Source organism: Sciurus vulgaris, assembly GCF_902686455.1.
Source record: "Sciurus vulgaris genome assembly, chromosome: 5".
NCBI lineage: Eukaryota > Metazoa > Chordata > Mammalia > Rodentia > Sciuridae > Sciurus > Sciurus vulgaris.
This window is the reverse complement of record NC_136465.1, coordinates 161,132,594-161,148,793: the sequence shown is the minus strand read 5'-3', so window position 1 is coordinate 161,148,793 and position 16,200 is coordinate 161,132,594. Positions and strand designations below refer to the sequence as shown.

Below are 16,200 nucleotides of genomic sequence, written 5' to 3'. Positions count from 1 at the left end.
GGAGTGGGGAAAATCCCTAGAGTCACAAAGGGAGGAAAGACTAAGGGCAGCAAAGGAGGAGGACATCCTGAATTTCACCATTTTTCTTAGTATTTGTTCCAATTTTGTAAATTTCTCCTTTAATTTAAAAGTCTAAGGCAAAGTGGTTATTTGAATTACTGAAACAAATAAACCAGCAAAGGCTTACTATATGACTGGTACCATAATAATCACTTATATATTACCTCATTTACAAAATAAATAAGATAACAAGATATAGCTCAGTAATAAAGTATGTGTCCAGAGTGTACGCAGCCCTGGAATTGAGTGCTGGCACTTCAGAGCAAAAACAAACAAACAAACAAAAGAAAACCCAAACAAATAATTTAGCTAATAAAGAAGAATTTTTCAATGTGAAGTACAAAAGAAGCGTTATCCTGATCATTTTAGAATGTCTCTTTATCTAATTCACTGTGGCTTTTACTTTCAAAGAAATCATAGTCTAACTTGAGAGGCTATGCCATCAAATGGTAAACTCAGTAAGCATGATAAGTATAATAATTAGCACATAGTAATTAGCTAATAAGTACTTGATAAATACTTGTTAAAAAGAATGAATGAAAACGAAATTGGTTTATAGATGAACACAGAGACTCAGAGATGTACATACTCCTTGAAGAATACAGAATTGGTTTCAATGCAGGAGATCTTAAAAGTCATTTTTGTCACAGAGAAGGAACTAAAATGGAAGTTGGACAAGAAATTTAGTAATTAAACCATACATTGTGATAAGTCATGTTCATAGACTATCATGGGAGCCAGGAGGAGAAAAATACCTAACTCTTCTGAAAGGGTGTCAAGAAAATCTGCCTTACTGTGTTTGCTGTTGCTGTATCAGAACACCATGATCTGGAAAATTTATAAAGAAAAGAAATTTCTTTCTCTATTGTAGATACTGGGAAGTCCAAGGGCATGGTGTTGGCATCTGCTTGGCATCCACTCTGAAACTGGTCAGGGCCTTCCTGCTTGATCCCTCTGATGTTTTCAAAAACTTGCCTCCCTTCCTATTTTACAGATTGTTCTTAGCAGGATGATTGACCTCTGTCAATTTTCTCTATCAAAGCTTTTGATAGAGCAATTGTTTTAGAAACAGATCAGATTGTGTTAGTCCTCCAGTTAAAATCCTGCAAAGTTTGCCATTATCCATAGAGTAATATCCAAACTCATACCAAGTCTCCAAAGAAGCCCTTTGCCTGCCTTCTATCTTGTACCATTCTGTGTCTTGCTGACTGTTTTGCTCGGTTGGCTATCTCTCTCTGGGGTGCATTCCTCAAGAACTTTTTGTTATTCAGATCTTAGTTCAAATGTTATTTCTTCCCAGAGGCTTTCTTTTACCTATCATTATAATTCTTCCCTGTTCACCTCATTAATGTCACATCACCTTATTTTATTTTCTGTATGGCACATTCTACCACTGGAAATTATGTTAACTTGTTTACTTGTTGATTGAATTTATCTTTCTGTTAGAATGTGAACTTTACATGGACAGGAACCTTATCTTCTTACAGTTGACTCAAACATTAAGAATAATACCTGGAACATAATGCAGAGTTGAATGAACAAACACAGTATTTTAGTATGTGCATTAACCAGATTCCTGTTACTGTAATAAAATTCCTGAGATAATCAACTTAATAAGGGAAAAGGTTTATTTTGGCTCATCGTTTCAAAGGTTTCAGTCCATGGTCATGTGGCCTTTTTACTTTGGGTCTGAGATGGCACAGTACATCATGGTAGGACTGCATGGTAGAGGAGGAATGCTCACTTCATGAAGGCCAAGAGGCAAATGGAGAGAAAGAAAAAGAGGGAGAGAGAGAGGGAGAGAGAGGAATGTCCAAGGTCCCAGTATCCCCTTTGCAGGCACCTCCCAATGACTAACTTCATTCTTAGTAGGTCCCATTTCCTTTAAGTTCTGCAACTTCCAATAGTGCCATGGGCTTGGGACTGAACCTTTAATACTTAAGGCTTTGTGGACACTTATTCAAACTATATCAGTATGTCAACCTAAAAGACTGTGTGAGGACCAACAGTTCGAGCTGAAATGAAGATGGACGCCCAGGGAAAAAACATGGATCCCAGTTGCTCAGAATAACTTTTACTGAAAATGGCATCTGAGGGCTCTGGGGTTTTATAGACTTAAAAAAAAAAAAGAACAAGAAGGTGACAGAAAACTTTTACAATTGTGTTCGTCAACAGGAAAAGAGGATATTGATTGTTTGCTGGTCACTTATGTTTCAGGTGAGGATCTTGATAAGCAAGGAAAAGCTTTTACTGGGATTGTTTATGTATCTTTATGGCGTCAGGGAGTCCATGTGAGGTCAGAGGACCTAGGTGATTGTGGTCTCATGCCCCATGTTTCCCCTGGGCTACAAGTAGTTTCAACCTCATTCTTGTAACATTATAAGTCCTTTGTCAAACGTATGGTCACGTTGAAGTCAGACTTTTAATTTCTGATTTCATAAGTGAAAATTAGAACAGCAGATTATGACATTATTTAATATCGCATTTTTACTTTTCTATATGAATCACACATATTTACAGTCGCTAGTTGTTTTAGTCAGTTTTTGCATTTCTGTGATCAAAATACCTAACAAGAACAACTTAGAGAGGAAAAAGTTTATTTAGGGCTCATGGTTCCCGAGGTCTCAGTCCATAGGTGGCTGACTCCATTGCTCTGAGCCCGAGATGAGGCAGAACATCATGGGAGAAGGGCCCAGTAGAAGAAAGCTGCTCAGCTCCTGGTGGGGTAAGGAAGCAGAGAAAAAGGGGCTGCAGGGAAGATTACCCTTCCAGGGCAAGCCCCCAGCAACCTACCTCCTCCAAACATGCCTACCTGCTTATAGTTACCGCCCAGTCAGTCCATTCTAACGAGCAAGGACTGATGAGGTTACAGCTCTCATAACTGAATCATTTCATCTTTGAGCATTCCTGCATTAATGCAATTTTGGGGGCCACCTCACGTCCAAACATAACACTATAGTATTACATAAAATCATTGTGCATGCTAGGCAAGTGCTGTACAGCTGAGCTACATTCCCAGCCCTATATGAAATCCTCAGTTATAATTTTGCTGTCTTTTAGGACTCCACTGATGGATAATTGGTATTCTTTATCATATCTGTACTTCAGCACTCTTGGAACTTTCACAACGATATTTGTGGGGATACTTGTCAGTTTACCAACAGGTAATTATCTTAACATTAGTATTCTTGTATTTGCCTGTGTATCAGTTTTTCCTGTATCTGTTTTATAGCTGTTAATGTTATCTTACTGTGATCTTGTTAACAACTAGTTTAATTATTTCTTCCATTTTACTCATGGGAGATTTGAGAGCTCAGACTTGAAATCTGTTTCATTTCTGTTTAATCTTGGTTCCATCATTTAGTAGCTGTATAAACCTAGGCAACTCACATAATGACCTTGAACCTTAGCTTTCTTATGTGCAAAATGAGAATGATAATCCTTGAGCAGCCTACCTCACAGGTCGCTATATGATAAAACAAAGATGTTTGAAAAAAACTATATATAGCTACCAAAAAGATCAGGATTTTGTACATTATCTTTATAGCAACCCTATGCCAGAATCTTTTTGTTGTCCTATATTGGTTCTTTGTAAGCTGTAAAAATGTATAAATACTAATGGATAATAATTATAATATTTATGTCTAAGCATAGTATAAAGGCTTCCTAAAAATGTTCATAGGCTTTAAAAACTACATGTGTTTTAAAAAAATCAAACTGATAATACACAGAGTATAAATTGCTGTGGAGCTTTTATCCTGGGAATTTATTTTGTCTTCATTGGGTGAATTCTCTTGGCCTTTCTCCTATGTTGGGCTCCCTGTAATATATATCCCACTGGTTCTAATTTTTATTTACTCCATTAATTGAATGGAGCACATTCTTGAGAAAGGGTAAACAACAAAAAAGGTTTGGGAAACTTTTCATGTCTGAAAAAAATCCTAATTTGAAAATAACTCACCTATTTTCTAAGAGGTTGTTTAAATTTCTTCTAGGTTACTGGGTTTCTGTTGCATGTCAGTGCCACGCTATTTCTGACCCTTTGCCTGTGACCGATTTCTGTAACTACTGTCTTGCCCTCAGCCCTCAGCAGGACCCTTTTAACCTGAAGACCCATGTTTTCCAGTTTGGGACATTTTCATATCTTATTTCTTTTGTAATTTCTTGCCATTTTCTGTTTCCTCATTCTGGAAACTCCTGTTAGTAAAATGTTTGGATAGGCAGTTCCTCTCATTTTCTTGTCTTTTCTCTACAATTTTCTATCTCTGTATCTTTTAGGTTTACTGTGTGGATTTTTTTCAATTCATTTTCCAGTAATTCTCAAAGGAGCATTTATTCCAGTTTTGAGAATAGTCTGTAAGGAATGAGGCAGGCAGGAGGCTACTGTAGTAATCCAGGTGAGAGATCAGAGACTCGGGTTGGGGTAGTAGTGTGGAGCTGGTGAAAGGACTGGGCTCCCTAATTCCCCACATCCCTTCCCGCATCCTTAGCACCCAAATTAAGGGAAGCCTGCACTGCCTTCTTTATCAAGGTGTTATAGTTAGTGTGAAATCTCATACTTTGTCCAGATACTTCTGATGTCTTTGCGTGCTTTATGCTACAAAGCTGCCAAAACTGTGCCATTTTATAAAATCATACTGTCAGCTGCTATTTTTTGACACCTGGATAGCACTGCCTTTCAAACTTCTGTGACATTGTATTGGTAACTATAAAGTTTGTAACTATTTGTTACTCCTCAGTTATTTTAAAGTATTCTCTTTCTTTTCCAAAAGTACTGTGTTTTTTCTAAGTAAAAATCACCAGCACAGTAGGTTTATTCCTTATCTTTTTTGATAGATATTAAGACATATTTTAAACGATTCTTACTAACTACCCAATTATTCAGACCTGAAATAAATCTAGTCTGTTTTCTAGTACTATTTGATCTTGACCCTTATTCTATGCTCACTTTTAAAAAAGAAAACAGGATATTAGAACACTCCTTTTGAATATTCCCTTCCCCACTTAAATGCATTGATTCTGATAACTGTACAGTTATTTTTTTATTTTAAAAAGTAATGCTTTATGCAGGTGAGCAAACATCCAGTAATACAAAAACTAATTTAATAAATTATTAAATTAATTAAATTATTAAAAACTTAATTTCATAAATTATTTATTCCTACTCCACAGCAGCAGTGAGCACCTTGAAGAAACCTGGGAATATACAATTCTAAGTTCCTTAGGAAACATATTTTAAAACATACTGTTCATCAGTTAAATGGGGACAATTATTTCCTTAATAGCCCATAAACTATGAAGGCAGTGATTGTCTTATTCATCTGTCTTTCCAGCATCTTGCAGAGACTTAACACATAGTAGATACTCAATAATGTTGAATGAGTGAATTTAAAGTTGATCTTATCTCCCCAAATACAGATTCTCATAATTAAAAAGTCTATTACTTGTATCAAAGTGGTGGTTCTCAAACTTTTAGAGGCATAAGAATCATCTTGAAAACATGGCGGAAATTTGGATTCAGTGACCCTGGCTGCAGGGGTTCTAATTTGGTCAGTATAGGCTGGAGTCTGGGAATCTTCATGCTAAGCACATCTCCTAGATGATTTGGATAGAGGTTGTTTGAGAACCACATAGACAATTTTAAAAAGCATCCTCTTTGATCCATAAATAAAATACCAAATAAATAATTATTTTTCATGAAGCAAAACCTTAGGAAAGAGGATTTGAATCAAATATCAGTAAGTAGATCAATTTTTAGTTAATTAGTTTATTCAACAATTCATAATTTCCTGCATTTTTCCTCACACCTCAATATTTGTAGCCACCAAATTGGGGAAAGGTAGTTCTGCCAGCTAAAGCAGAGACAGATGGTTTGATATTTTATTGGTGGGTCATGAAGGTTGCTTTTAAGCCAGTTTTCCTGTCAGAATAGGGGCAGATGACTCTCTTATTGAGCATTAACTGAAGTAGTTGGCTAACTTTTAAGAGCTAGTTATCCATTTCTTTCTCTCTCTCCTCTCCTCTCCTCTCTTCCCCTCCTCCTCCTCCTCCTCCTCCTCCTCCTCTTCTTCTTCTTCTTCTTCTTCTTCTTCTTCTCCCCCCCCCCTCCTTACTAGGCTCATATTTATCACAGTGAGACTGATTGAAGAGTGGTGGGCTAAATTTTCAGCATGATTTAAAAGTTTCTCTTTCTCTTCTTGCTTTATGAATCCACAGAGTTGAATGTATATAAAAATGAAATGTCTGATATTCTCCAATTTCATCCATTTGCCTGCAAATGCCATAATTTTATCATTCTTTATGGCTGAGTAATATACCATTGTATATATATATCACAGTTTCTTTATCCATTCATCAATTGAAGGATATCTAGATTGGTTCCACGATCTGGCTATTGTGAATTGAGCAGCTATGAACATTGATGTGGCTGTATCTCTGTAGTATGCTGATCCTTTACTCCATGTACAAACAGAGAAACAATGTGTATCCCATTTGTTTACAATAAAAAATAAATTAATTAAATGTCTGTTTGATGGGATGTCACCATATAGTTACAGGTGTTTTTTAAGCAATGTAATAATGATGTTTTTTTTTTTCCCTCCAGGGGGAAGAAAACAGAACTTAGACCCCAGATTCTTACTAACCAAACAGGACTTTTTATCCAATTTTGATATTTTTAAGAAAGTAAGTTGACTTTCATTTACCTTAAATTAGGAACCTCGGCTTTATCCCCTGAATAGAACACTAGTCCTCCGTCTCTTATTTGACCAGGAAGGAACAGGGAAGGTGTTCACTGATCCTCTGACGATGATCTGTGTCTGTGTCATTCGGTGATCTCCTGATTTATAACTCTCTCCCTCAATAGGTTACAAAGCTGGTTCACAGAAATAGAAACAGTAGTAACATTGATTTGTCACTGACCAAATGAAGTTTCTTGTTTTTCCTAATCAACATGTTAACTTTTTCTTTTTAGAAGCAGCATGATATAAGCTATAAATCTCATCCAGTGGAGGATCTTGGGACTGATAATCCTGCCTTCAACCATATTGAATTGAACTTCACAGATCAGAGTGGGAAGGTCAATGGGACTCACTTGTGAAGCAGCTGCAATGCAAGATGACCTTAAATGATGCCTCAGTTTTATATGTCTTCTAGATATTTGGATCAGATTTAGATCTTTCTTTCCTTTCTTCCTCCCTCCCTCCCTCTCTTCCTCTCTTCCTCCCTTCCTTCATTCCTTCCTTTCTTCCTCTCTCCCTCCCCCTCTCTCTCTCTCTCTCTCTCTCTCTCTCTCTCTCTCTCTCTCTCTCTCTCTCTCTCTCTCTCTCTCTTCTTTTCTTCCTTTCTTTCTTTCTCTATCATGTTGTGGAGCAATGCATTTTTTGTTAAGGAGAAGTCCTAACTTTCTTCTTTTTCTATACTGATTTATTGATGCTACTCTGGAGTTAAGAGTTTCATCATCAGCATTTCTCTCTCTTATTTCAATGAAGATGTAGTTGTGAAAGTTATCACTACAGATATACTGGAAGGCTAATACACACAGGTACCTGTAATATTTGATGGCCGAAGGCATATTCTTAAATTTGGGCATTATTAAAATTATTTTCCATGCCTTTAATGCTAGCATGTTAGCTTTGGATTTACCAAAGTCATAATTAATATTGAAAACAACTATTCTTCCTTCTACCATATCCTCTATTTGTAGAGAGCAATGAAGTGATAAGCCTATCTTTTCTAAATCTTTGATTCTTATCCTGGATCAGCCCAGAGCTCATAGTAATCTTGGAACTGATTTTGGTTCAGGAAGGTGGTAATTAAGAAGTGACTCCTCTGGGACAGAACAGGGACCCAGTGATCAAGGTCTTCTTGCATCTATTCTTGTGCCTTTGGGTTGTTTTCTGAGATTCCTGGCCTTTGGCTACTTCTGTAGATTGCTTTTCTTAAACTATAGCTCTTATCCATGTTCCTGGATTCTGAACCTCCAACTGTGATTTTGTTGGTCACTTTGCTTGTGCCTGCCTTCCTGGTTTCCTGTTGACTCTATTGCCCTGGGCTTGGACATATCTTGAGACACTTAACATGAATCATGCCACCCACGCCCCCAGTTCACAAGTTGCAGCCTATAAATTATAAACTCCCATAAGCCTGGTACTGACTACTGTACATTTGATATAGGTACTTTTAGATTCAATAATCCAAGAATGTTATATTTTTAAAATGATTAAGTTATGTGGCATTAGATAATTACACCTAAGGCTATTAAGTTTTGAACTTTTGAATATCAACTAATTTGCAGTCAAGTAAATTGATTGAAGGCACATATGCTTAGAAATCTCAAAATTCTAGTATATTCATATATTTAAAAAGCTAAATTACATGGTAAATATGACTATATTTTTAAGCTATGAATCTCATCTGTCCAGTTCTAGACTTACTAAATATATGCTTAGCTTTATGTTTTAAAATTTCAAGTAGAGGTCTCAGAGTTGCTTAGCTCTTTATTTTGCTATGTTCCTCACTAAGATTCTGGTTACATGATTTCATCAATAACTTATTTTTTCTACATTATCCACATTAGATACTGTTTAAAAGTTTAAATTTTTTCAATTTTTTTAAAAAGATAAGAGAAATATTGGATACACACAAATGTTTTATATAATTCAATAATCTTATGCTTATTTTCTGATCTACCTTGTTTAGGAAACCATGCCCTGTAAATCTAGGGTTGGTGGCTGACATTAAAATATGTGTGTAAAATAGGAAGTAGCATTTATCTAAAGCAAAGAGATTTATATTACATAAATTAACTATATATTTATAAACCTCTTCTGTGTGTAGATACTATTTTTTAATTACTATATTTGTAAGCAAACATCAAGTTTTATGAATCTATAATGTTTTAAGGAGTAGGAAGACATAATCTTGTTTGTTTTATGCAACTTTGATGGTTTTTTAAGAATTTTAAATGCATATGTGCTTCAATTTTGGAAATCAAAATCAGGTTACTTTTTCTTTTGTTTGACTGTGCAGGGGTTATGCACAATCTAGTCTTAATGAGAAATATGATACTCTTCTCATCCACTTTCCCAATGGCAAAGTACATCTTTGTGACATTTGGAAATTTCAGTTTTACTTGCACAAACACACAAGAGTGCCAAATTAAATTCTTAATACAGCAAAGTGATATTAATTTAAAATAATTTATCTTATTCCTAATTTCTAAATTTTAGAGTAAAACCAAAAAGGGGCAAAATGTTAGTATAGCTCTTAAGTTATTTTGAATCACAAACCTTAATGGGAGGAAAAGCCATGTGGGTTGTCTGTCAATGTGTGTTTGCTGCTGACAAGTTGCATGTCCCTGAAGTTACACTTAACCCCTCTAATGATGGTACATAGCATCAAATTCCTGCCTACTTCACAAAAATAATGTGAGCATAAAATATCTGCTGGATCTTTCTGAGCCCAAGATGTCTACAGTGTGTATTTTGAAAAGCCTCACCCTGCAGGTTAACATTGGTTTTCCTGAAGTCCCACAGCCTGGTTGTGCTGCTTCAGGAATGTGGCCTAACATTTTTATCTGAACTTTCTCATTCACAGGTAAAGTTGAAAATATGACTAGCATATGGAATGTTATGATGCAGAATAATAACCACATATTTTCATAGCATTTTAAGAAATTAAGGACTACAGAATTGTGAATAGCTATTTAAACCAGTCATATGACAGTTTAACTCCTTTCCATGGTTTCTCGAATTTTGACAAGCATCAGGATGAAGGAAATATTGAATGTATAAATGTGAAACTTTCATGATTTATTTTTGAAAACCACAGAAAATATAGTTTGATAGTTTTTTAAAAAACTGAGTGTTCATGATATAAATGCATGGGACAGGGTAGGGTTGAGAATAGGTAGGTAATTCTGAATTGATTCGTATAGAAAATTCTGAGTTTTTTCATAAAGATTATTGATAAAGAGTCAATTGAGGGGCTGGGGCTCTAGCTCAATGATACAGGGCATGTCTAGAATACCTGAGGCCATGGGTTTGATCCCTAGCACTATCAAAAAGAAAAAAAATGTCAGCTAAGTGCATGATCATGTAGTTACCGAAAAATTACTGAAAATTCACTGTATGCTATTAGGTTTAAGTTTTGTGCCCATCGCTTGTGACAACCTTGAGAGAGTTTAACATTACACTGTATAACAGTTGCAAATCTGCTTTTTCTATTTGCTTTTTGAACTCTGCCAGATTGAGTATAATTAATTTTATTGACCTTTTTAGAAAGATTTTTTTCTACTCTATTTGCCACACATAAGGGTTCTTCCTAAATGTTGTATATATATTATAAAAATATTAGCAAATAAACATGAAGGACTTTTGTCATTGAAGAATATTTTGTATTTTAAATAATTAACACTATATTTGGAAATAAAAGTACTGTTGGTTTGGGTATCCTTCAGAGGTCCATGATTGAAATTTTAATCTGCAGGGTGACACTATTGGAAGGTAGTATGATATTTGGGAAGTGAGGCCTAGTGGAGATCCTTAGGTCACTGAGGATGACCCTCAAAATTAGATTATTAGATGCCACCTTTTACTGTCTCCTCTCTCATTCTCATTTATGTAGTGACCATTTGCTCCTACATGTACTCCCCCCATGATGTACTACCCTCACCAGAGGCCAAACTAATGGGAACACCCAAACTTGAACTTGAACCACCAAAAAAACTGAGCTAGCTAAACTTTTTTATAAAGTTAATTACCTTGGGTATTTGTGAAGCTGACTAATGCAAGGAAGTGCAAGACAAAACACTAAAAATGTAACATTTTTCCTGCTCCAGTTCAAAATTTTAATTGGAGTAATTTAAAAATGGATTCAAATAATTGCTGATGATATCAGGACGTCACACTGGAAACAGAAGCTCTTAATCTGAACATTTTTCTTCCTCTTGAAAAAAATTAATTTGAAGTTTCAAGTTTACATTTTTATATCTCAAAGTAAAATTTGTTTTTTGGGTATAAAATCAAATTAGAGCCAAGCTAAAGACACAGGTACCAAAAATGATCATGTTTCTAACAATCACCCAATTTGGAGAAGTATAATAAAAGAAGCAGTTGCCAGATTTCCTCTCTGGCAAGAAATTGTCACTTTTCTGTTTTGCCTATTGTTTATAAAGTTAAAAGTATCTATGAACATGTAACAATCCCACCATTATATGTAATTATAATGCACAACAAAATAAAATAAAAAATTTTAAAGGATGAACTCAAAACAAAGTACCTGTACCCACTTATTTCCTACCTATTCAATTCTTTGCAGAGTTAAATGCAGATTTTTCATATAAAGGGAATTCTACATGACATTTCAATGTGTGGGTCAGATTTCTATAATTCAAATTCATCAAAGAAAAGAACAAATACTTTGGAAACTGCAGCCAACTTTCCTACTCATTCTCACTTGGAATTCCTCATTTTTATTCACTCCCTCATTGTAATGGCCTATTTTACCTCTTACCCTTGTTAAAGCCAAATTACCAAAGGGCATTGGATATCAGCTATAATTGACTCCTGGGGTTCCACATCCATTTCTGCAACAGGATTTAGAGTTCTCTTCATTCAGTTCTGCTCTCTGTGGCTCCCTTAATTTGGGCCCTTATTCTATTCTGGGCAATGACATGGTCTGATATTGGGTTTTCCTCATTATACATCCTTTCACCTGATGGTCTTCTCAAGAATACATATTGTCACTCTTTTTTCATGTTAATAGGCCTATTACATGGAGCTTCGTGAGATTTGCTAAATATATAACCCACTCTCTCGCCTTCTTACTACTTTATTTAATGTCCCTTTTATCTAGACTGCCTACCTTATGTTCATATCTCAGATCTTTGAAAAACACCTGCTCAATTGTTAGAGCCTAGCTTACATACAACTACCCTTACTTCCTTTTTTTTGTGAGTGATTTATCTTAGCTCCATTTAGCCATTTTGATGTGCTTCACATTTATTAATATGAACAACTACCTCTTTTTTTTTTTTTTTTTTATTGTAAACAAATGGGATACATGTTGTTTCTCTGTTTGTACATGGCGTAAAGGCATACCATTTGTATAATCATAAATTTACATAGAGCAATGTTGTTTGATTCATTCTGTTATTTTTTCCCTTCCCCCCACCCCTCCCACCCCTCTTTACCCTCTATACAGTAGTTCCTTCCTCCATACTTGCCCCCCTCCCTAACCCTAACTCTAACCCTTCCCTCCCCCCCATTATGTGTCAACCTCCACTTATTAGCGATATCATTCGTCCTTTGGCTTTTTGAGATTGGCTTATCTCACTTAGCATGATATTCTCCAATTTCATCCATTTGCCTGCAAATGCCATAATTTTATCATTCTTTATGGCTGAGTAATATTCCATAGTATATATATACCACAGTTTCTTTATCCACTCATCAATTGAAGGGCATCTAGGTTGGTTCCACAGTCTGGCTATTGTGAATTGAGCAGCTATGAACATTGATGTGGCTGTATTTCTGTAGTATGCAGATTTTAAGTCCTTTGGGTATAGGCCAAGGAGTGGGATAGCTGGATCAAATGGTGGTTCCATTCCAAGTTTTCTAAGGAATCTCCACACTGCTTTCCATAGTGGCTGCACTAATTTGCAGCCCCACCAGCAGTGTATGAGTGTACCTTTCTCCCCACATCCTCGCCAACACCTGTTGTTGCTCGTATTCTTGATAATCGCCATTCTAATTGGGGTGAGATGGAATCTTAGGGTGGTTTTGATTTGCATTTCTCTTATTACTAGAGATGTTGAACATTTTTCCATATGTTTGTTGATTGCTTGTAGATCTTCTTCTGTGAAGTGTCTATTCATTTCCTTAGCCCATTTGTTGACTGGACTATTTGAATTCTTGGAGTAGAGTTTTTTGAGTTCTTTATAGATTCTGGAGATTAGTGCTCCATCTGAAGTATGATTGGCAAAGATATTCTCCCACTCTGTAGGCTCTTTCTTCGCATTGCTGATAGTTTCCTTTGCTGAGAGAAAGCTTTTTAGTTTGAATCTATCCCAGTGGTTGATTCTAGCTTTTATTTCTTGTGCTATGGGAGTCCTGTTAAGGAAGTCTGGTCCTAGACCAACAAGGTGAAGATTTGGACCTACTTTTTCTTCTATAATCTGCAGGGTCTCTGGTCTGATTCCGAGGTCCTTAATCCATTTTGAGTTTAGTTTCGTGCATGGTGAGAGATATGGGTTTAGTTTCATTCTGTTGCATATGGATTTCCAATTCTCCCAGCACCATTTGTTGAAGAGGCTATCTTTTCTCCATTGCATATTTTTGGCCCCTTTATCCAGTATGAGAAAATTGTATTTATTTGGGTTTGTGTCCGTGTCCTCTATTCTGTACCATTGATCTACCTTTCTATTTTGGTACCAATACCATGCCGTTTTTGTTACTATTGCTTTGTAGTAGAGTTGAAGATCTGGTATTGCAATACCCCCTGTTTCACTCTTCCTGCTAAGGATTGCTTTAGCTATTCTGGGTTTCTTATTCTTCCAGATGAATTTCATAATTGCTTGCTCTATTTCTGTAAGGTACGTCATTGGGATTTTAATTGGAATTGCATTGAATTTGTATAGCACTTTAGGTAGTATGGCCATTTTGACAATATTAATTCTTCCTATCCAAGAACATGGAAGATCTTTCCATCTTCTAAGGTGTTCTTTAATTTCTTTCTTTAGTGTTGTATAGTTCTCATTGTAGAGGTCTTTCACCTCTTTTGTGAGATTGATTCCCAAGTATTTTATTTTTTTCGAGGCTATTGTGAATGGGGTAGTTTTCCTAATTTCTCTTTCTGAAGATTCATCACTTATGTATAAAAATGCGTTGGATTTATGGGCATTGATCTTGTAACCAGCTACTTTACTGAAATCACTTATGAGTTCTAAGAGTTTTCTGGTGGAATTTCCAGGTTCCTCTAAATATATAATCATGTCATCAGCGAACAGGGATAGTTTGAGTTCTTCTTTTCCAATTCGTATCCCTTTAATTTCTTTGGTTTGTCTAATTGCTCTGGCCAGAGTCTCAAGAACGATGTTGAATAGAAGTGGTGAAAGAGGGCATCCCTGCCTGGTTCCAGTTTTTAGGGGGAATGCTTTCAGTTTTTCACCATTTAGAATGATATTAGCCGTGGGCTTAGCATAAATGGCCTTTACAATATTAAGGAATGTTCCCACTATCCCTATTTTTTCTAGTGTTTTGAGCATGAAGGGGTGCTGTATTTTATCAAATGCTTTTTCTGCATCTATTGAAATAATCATGTGATTCTTGACTTTAAGTCTATTAATATGGTGAATTACGTTTATTGATTTCCTGATGTTGAACCAACCTTGCATCCCTGGGATGAAACCCACTTGATCATGGTGCACTATCTTTTTAATATGTTTTTGTATGCGATTTGCTAAAATTTTGTTGAGAATTTTTGCGTCGATGTTCATTAAGGATATTGGTCTGAAATTTTCTTTCCTTGATGAGTCTCTGTCTGGTTTGGGTATCAGTGTGATATTGGCTTCATAGAATGAGTTTGGGAGGGTTCCCTCCTCTTCTATTTTAGGGAATACTTTGAGAAGTATTGGAATGAGCTCTTCCTTAAAGGTTTTGTAGAACTCGGCTGAGAACCCATCTGGTCCCGGACTTTTCTTTGTTGGTAGGCTTTTGATGACTTCTTCTATTTCAGTACTTGAAATTGGTCTATTTAAATTGTTTATGTCCTCCTCATTCAGTTTAGGCAATTCATATGTCTCTAGAAACCTGTTGATGTCTTCGAAATTTTCTATTTTGTTGGAGTATAGATTTTCAAAATAGCTTCTAATTATGTTTTGTATTTCCATCCTGTCTGTTGTGATATTTCCTTGTTCATTCCGAATTTTAGTGATTTGGGTTTTCTCTCGTCTTCTCTTTGTTAGTGTGGCTAAAGGTTTATCAATTTTGTTTATTTTTTCGAAGAACCAACTATTTATTTTGTCAATTTTTTGTATTGTTTCTTTTGTTTCAATTTCATTGATTTCAGCTCTGAGTTTAACAATTTCCTGTCTTCTACTACTTTTGGTGCTGTTCTGTTCTTCTTTTTCTAAGGCTTTGAGCTGTAGTGTTAGGTTGTTTATTTGTTGAGTTTTACTTCTTTTATTAAATGCGCTCCATGAAATAAATTTCCCTCTAAGTACTGCTTTCATAGTGTCCCAGAGGTTTTGATATGATGTTTCTTTGTTCTCATTTACCTCTAAGAATTTTTTAATTTCCTTCCTAATATCTTCTGTTATCCATTCATCATATAATAGCATATTGTTTAATCTCCAGATGTTGGAATAGTTTCTGTGTTTTACTCTTTCATTTATTTCTAACTTCAATCCATTATGATCTGATAGAATACATGCTAGTGTCTCTATCTTCTTGTATTTGCTAACATTAGCTTTGTGGCATAATATATGGTCTATTTTAGAGAAGGATCCATGTGCTGCTGAGAAGAAAGTGTATTCACTCTTGGTTGGATGGAATATTCTATAAATGTCCGTTAAGTCTAAATTATTGATTGTGTTGTTGAGATCTATGGTTTCTTTGTTCAATTTTTGTCTGGAAGATCTGTCCAGTGGTGAGAGCGGCGTGTTAAAATCCCCTAGTATTATTGTGTTGTGGTCTATTTGGTTTCTGAAATTGAGAAGGATTTGTTTGACATACATAGATGAGCCACTGTTTGGGGCATAGATGTTTATGATTGTTATATCTTGCTGATTTATGCTTCCCTTAAGCAGTATGAAATGACCTTCTTTATCCCTTCTGACTAACTTTGGCTTGAAGTCCACATTATCGGAAATGAGGATGGATACTCCAGCTTTTTTGCTGAGTCCATGTGCATGGTATGTTTTTCCCCATCCTTTCACCTTTAATCTATGGGTATCTTTTTCTATGAGGTGAGTCTCTTGCAGGCAACATATTGTTGGATCTTTCTTTTTAATCCAGTCTGCCAGTCTATGTCTTTTGATTGATGAATTCAGGCCATTAACGTTCAGGGTTATTATAGAGAAATGATTTGGTTTCCCGGTCATTTGGTTCATTTTTAAAATTTTGTTTATTTATTTGTTTG

The 16,200-nt window shown here is 35.6% G+C and overlaps 1 protein-coding gene across 1 annotated transcript in view; it reads left to right on the top strand.

Moving 5' to 3' along the window:
* Nucleotides 1-7,278, top strand: part of LOC306661994 (sodium-coupled monocarboxylate transporter 1) — a 51,189-nt gene extending 43,911 nt beyond the window's left edge. The window contains exons 13-15 of the mRNA XM_079141409.1: nucleotides 3,121-3,224; nucleotides 6,665-6,744; nucleotides 7,034-7,278. Coding sequence (XP_078997535.1) covers nucleotides 3,121-3,224; nucleotides 6,665-6,744; nucleotides 7,034-7,159 — 310 coding nt within the window. The 3' untranslated portion in view covers nucleotides 7,160-7,278. The remainder of the gene's footprint in view (nucleotides 1-3,120; nucleotides 3,225-6,664; nucleotides 6,745-7,033) is intronic.
* The last annotated feature ends 8,922 nt before the right edge of the window (nucleotides 7,279-16,200 follow it).